Source organism: Erigeron canadensis, chromosome 3, assembly GCF_010389155.1.
Source record: "Erigeron canadensis isolate Cc75 chromosome 3, C_canadensis_v1, whole genome shotgun sequence".
Classification (NCBI taxonomy): Eukaryota; Viridiplantae; Streptophyta; class Magnoliopsida; order Asterales; family Asteraceae; genus Erigeron; species Erigeron canadensis.
In genome coordinates, this window is record NC_057763.1 from 10,266,936 (window position 1) to 10,272,594 (window position 5,659).

Consider the following 5,659-nt stretch of genomic DNA (forward strand, 5'->3'; position numbering starts at 1 on the left):
CGACCTTAGGTGTTCGAAAATTTTATATGGGACCCAAAAGAGTGTTTGATGATGTTAGTTTATAAACCTGCTAGTATTAAAGAACAATAAGAAGCCGGCCTTATTGTGGTTGAAGTACTAACAACTTTATAAACCAACCGCATCAAACTTTGGAACGGTCTAGCATAAAGTTATAGGTGTTGGCTTATAGTTCGTAGAATAGAGGTAGGTTATGTGTTTGAATCAGTTTATCTACTCTTATTATAGCATGGAATAACAACACAATCACGAAGAAACCAAACATAATAGGAGAAACGAAGAGGAAGTCCTCTTTCCCGAGGGTAGCATGGACATCTCGGATCAAATAGGGAGAGCACTAGAAAAATATACTCCTCTACTAGTTAAGAAGTTGAATGACACAATGGAAGGTGCTATGAATAATCACATAGCCCAAATGATCCGAGATGAAGTGGCAGTGAATGTTCAAAGGGAGTTTGAAAAGAGGGATAGCAAGGGTAAGGGCAAAAAGGAGGAGGAAGAGAAAGAGGTGGAAGTGACGGGGAAAAATTTGACAATAAGAAGTTTACTTTCAAGGATTTTGATGTGTGTCACCCTCCCGAATATCACAGTGATTGTAACCCCATTGTATGCACTAGATGGGTGTCGAAAACTGTGGGGTCTTTTCGTACGAGCCAATGCCCTAAAGATCTCAAGGTAGTGTTTACCGTGAGTATGCTCCAAGACAAGGCAAAAAGATGGTGGGATAATTTGTTGATAGTTAAAAAGGGAGCTTTGGACAATGTTGATTGGCCCGAGTTTAAAACCATGTTTTACAAAGAATTTAGATCAGAGGCGGAGGTGACTAGATTAAGGAGTGAATTCCTTAATGATTCTGAAGGAATTCTTAGTTTGATGGAATTTTGTGCTCAATTCCTTGACAAGGCACAATTCTATCCAGAATTCCTAGAGAATGAACAATTGTTGAAGGAACAATTTTACTTGAAGTTAAACAAGAGTTTAAGGGAGAAAATCAGTTTGCGCCAAATGGAGTCCTTTTCCATGTTGTGCGATGTGGTCCGAGATTATGAGATCGAACAATCAAGGGTTGATGACAGTGATCTAGAGAAAGTATGATGGAGATAACTCTCCAAACAAAAGATTCAAACAAGATGGTGGCTCCGGTAGTAGTGCCGCATGAAGAAATGCTCCTTTTTGTAAAAGTTGTAAGAAAAGTCATACTGGTTCTTGTAGGTCAATGGAGAAAGCATGCTACAATTGTGGGAAACCAGGCCATATGAGCCGGGATTGTAAGGCAAGGCCCATTAAACCCGTCATTTGTTTTAAGTTCTTTGAATAAGGTCATAGGAAATGTTCATGTCCTAAATTGACCGAGGAAGAGAGACAAAAGGAGAGGAGGAGAGAAGCAGAATTAAGGAATGCTCAGACTCATGGAAACCAACAGGGAAGATCCTTTCAACTTACTGTGGAGCAAGCTAAGAATGTCGATGATGTTGTCACAGGTACATTTCTTGTATATAATGTGCCTATGCGAATTCTTTTTGATTCAGGGGCGAATAGATCTTTTGTTGCAACTAGGATGATTCATGTTATTCCGATGTCTAAGTCGAGTTTAGATAGTACATTACAAGTTGAATTCGGAAATGGTAGGACAAAGATAGTAAAAGATGTGTATAAAAATTGTGAAATCAAGATCACTACGGACCTTTCAAGCCAACTTAATTCCTTCTCCAATAGGATAATTTGATATAATCTTGGGTATGGATTGGTTAAGCTCTTGTAATGCCAAAATCGCGTGTGACGAAAAAGCAATCTATTTGAAGACTTCTAAGGGTGAAGACTTGGTAGTATACGATGATAGAAATGAGCGTCCTATATCCATTTGTACTTTTTCTCGTGCCCAACGTTACTTGTCTCATGGATGTCACGCTTATCTTGCTGACATCGTTGATGTTGAGAAGAAACCTTTATCCATTGAGGACATTCCAATTGTTTGTGAATTTGCCGATGTCTTTCCCGAAGATTTGCCGGGTATTCCTCCCGAACGGAAAGTTGAGTTTTCTATTGATCTTATTCCGGTGGCTATCCCCATTGCTAAATCTCCCTATCGTTTAGCTCCATCGGAAATGCAAGAAATGATGAAGCAACTCCAAGAATTGCTTGAAAAAGGGTTCATTCGCCCTAGTAATTCTCCTTGGGGTGCACCTATTCTCTTTGTTAAAAAGAAAGATGGAAGTATGTGCATGCGTATCGATTATCGGGAACTTAACAAAGTAACTATCAAGAATAAATACCCATTGCCGAGAATCGATGATATAATTTGACCAACTTCAAGGAGCTTCGTATTTTTCCAAGATAGATCTTTGTTCGGGCTATTATCAACTCAAAGTGCGTGATGAAGATATCCCTAAAACCGCTTTCCATACTCGCTATGGTAATTTTGAATTTGTTATCATGCCTTTTGGTCTCACAAATGCTCCCGCGGCTTTCATGGACCTCATGAACCGCGTTTGTCATCCCATGCTTGATAAATCAGTGATCGTTTTCATTGACGATATTCTCATCTATTCTAATAGCTCATCCGATCATGAAGTTCATTTACGTGAAGTATTAGAGACGTTGCGCAAAGAGAAGCTTTATGCCAAATTTACGAAATGTGAATTTTGGCTAAGAGAAGTACAATTCCTTGGTCATGTTGTTAATAATGAAGGAATTAAGGTAGACCCGGCCAAGATAAGCGCGGTGATGAAATGGGAGCAACCAAAGAACCCATCGAAGATTCGAAGTTTTCTTGGTCTAGCGGGTTATTACCGTCGTTTTATCCAAGATTTTTCTCCAAGATAGCCTCACCATTGACGAATTTGATCCGGAGGAACATCAAGTTTGAATGGGGAAATGAACAAGAAGTTGCATTTCTACAATTACGAGAAAATTTGAGTCAAGGCCCGGTACGTGTTCTACCCGATGGTGTGGAAGACATGACCGTGTATTGCGATGCATCTGTTAGAAATATAATTTCTAGTAGTTGATTTGAATGTTTATAATATTTTGTACTTATTTGTATTTCTCATAAGTATGGAAGGGGGACTAGTGTAAATTGTATAGGAAGTATATAAAGCCCCTTCCGTAGCTTTCAATTGTAACTTTGAACACATTTTCATGCTATCCAATCTTTCTACACTCTTACTTTTCTCTCTTGGCACATACACACACTAACACACACACAACCTCCATTAACATACACTAAAACACATAGTAAAGCTCAATTACATAAATTACATTTGGTATCAGAGCAAAATCAGTCAATCTGAACGATGCAGTGTCAAAATAGAAGCTGAATTTGTTCTTAATTTTGGTGTTTTTGAGCTGTTCATAAACTTGTTGTTTTGCCGAGAATACTGTTTGATTAATTTCAGCAAAACTAGTGTGTTTTTCTTCCAAGTTTGTTCACGATCATCTAGGATTTTTCTTAGCATCATTTCTGTATCAAAATTAGAGTTTAATTCAATCACAAAGTTAGATTTGATCTAAGCTTGGCAAAAGCATAGATTAGTGGGTTTGAATTCTGGTTGATTTTAGAGTTTAATTTGTTTAAGGATTTGTTCGCACTTAGATTTTGAACATTTTAGTACAAATTTGAAGCTGTAAATCTCAGTATTGAAAAAGAAAATGGAGATTTACAGTGTGCTCGGCATTTGAAGGGTTGCTAGACGAAGAAGACGACTGAAATTCGACTATCTTGTCATTTTGTGATATCTGGTGTTTGCAGAGGTTGTTGATCTTGATTTGTTCTCTTTGCATAGCTTCTTGCTCGAGAAAACTAAGCATAAAACAAAGAGTGCAGAAATTGTTTTATTTGCAGAGTTGTTAACTCGACAAATAATTGAGATTATACCTCTTTGATTTCTTGGTCGAGTGTTAGAAAAAATTGTTCAGTTTGCAGAGATATTATCTCGGCAAACAAGTGAAGTTGAATCATTTGGTTAAGTGTTGGTGATATGTTAGTGATTGTACTAGTTGCCAAAGTACAACCTCGGTACTTAGTTAAAGTTGACATTGATCAAAACACTTAGTTCATATACCGAGATATTTGCTCGACATCCTTCACAACTCTACTTGTGTCAAAGACAACTTCTTCTATTTGCCGAAGTCTAAGCTCGACATTCAAAAATCCAGTTTCCAAATCTTAAAACTTCTTGTTTTGTCTTCAATTTTTTTCCTATGGCTGCAAGAGAGGCTCTGGCTCTTGGTTTAGATGGAAGACCTCCTGTGTTGTTTAGAGGATCTTACCCTCTATGGAAGAAGAGATTTTTGAATTGGATTGATCGGCAAAAGAATGCCAAGAATATCAGAAAGTCTTTGAAAGATGGTCCTGAAATTCCCAAAAACCCTGTCAACAATGAACCACTTCCAGAAGAAAGCTGGAATGCTGAGGAGAAAAATCGTGTTGAAGCTGATCAAATGTCTATTGCTTATCTCTATCAAGCACTCCTAGATGATATATATTGCAATGTAGACTCATGAGACTGGAAAAGAGATTTGGGATGAGGTTGAGAAACAAATGGAAGGTTCTGATGTTTCTAACACTATAAGGTTGTCAACTATTCTGAACATATATGAAACCTTCAAACAGCAAAAAAGAAAACCTCTCAATGATGTGTACATCAGATTTTGCAATATAATCAATGAACTGAGGAAAAATGATGTCAAAAGGACAAACATGGAGCTGAATACCAAGTTCATCAATAATCTTGAAGAAGAGTGGCAAGTGTATGGAACTCAACTGAATCAACAAGCTGACTTTGGAAACTTGACAATTCATACTTTGTTTGAGAAACTAACATTGAACACTGATCAAGTTCTAAAGACTCAAAAGATGAAAGAGGAAACTGTTCATTTTGATCCACTGGCTCTTGTTGCTGAAAAGAAGTCTTCTAGAGGTTCAAGGAAAAACAGAATTCAACTTGAAACCGATTCGGAGGTGAGTGATGTAAGTGATCCAGAACTAGATGAAAAGGATCTTGAGATGTATAAAGAGTTGGCTTACTTCACCAAAGCTTTCAAGAAGAAATTCTTCAAAAAGAAACCTACCAACAATCAGCTTCAGTCTTCCTCAGTTTCATCATATGCCAAGAATTCAAGTGTTCCTAAGTTTGAGACTTTCAAGGAACCAGTTGGAGAAAAGAAGTTTGAAAGTGAGAAAAGGTTTGAGAGGAAAGTCTTGGAGAAGAAAAATGGAGAGAGAAAATGCTATAACTGTGGAATTCTTGGTCATATTGCCACAAAGTGTACCAAACCTCGAAAGAAGAATTCAGAGTACTACAAGTACAAACTCATGTTGGCAAAGCAAGAAGAGAGTGGAATTGCCCTTTTAGCTGAAGAGGACAAGTGGCTTCACCTCACTGATGATGAGACTGATGAATTGACAGCCAATGTGTGCTTCATGACAAAGATCAAGAAGTCAAAGGAGCTAGATGATGAAGGTGCAGATTCTACTGAAGAGGATGATGAGGTAATCACAATTCCCAAGAAACTGTTAGGTTTTTACATGTATAAAAGTGAAGCAGCTATTCTAGAAGGTAAAAAGAAAAACAAAGAGATTTCAAAAATAAACAATGATTTGAAAGAAAAAGACCAAATTTTGCTCAATTTTCAAGATAAG

The 5,659-nt window shown here is 37.4% G+C and overlaps 1 protein-coding gene across 1 annotated transcript; it reads left to right on the top strand.

Moving 5' to 3' along the window:
• The first annotated feature begins 325 nt into the window (after positions 1-325).
• On the top strand, positions 326-2,841 carry LOC122591483. Its single transcript, XM_043763748.1, has 7 exons — positions 326-582; positions 636-1,107; positions 1,231-1,286; positions 1,345-1,499; positions 1,548-1,668; positions 1,772-2,270; positions 2,353-2,841. The coding sequence occupies exons 1-7, from the start codon at positions 326-328 to the stop codon at positions 2,839-2,841; spliced, it is 2,049 nt and encodes a 682-aa protein (XP_043619683.1).
• Positions 2,842-5,659: the final 2,818 nt, after the last annotated feature.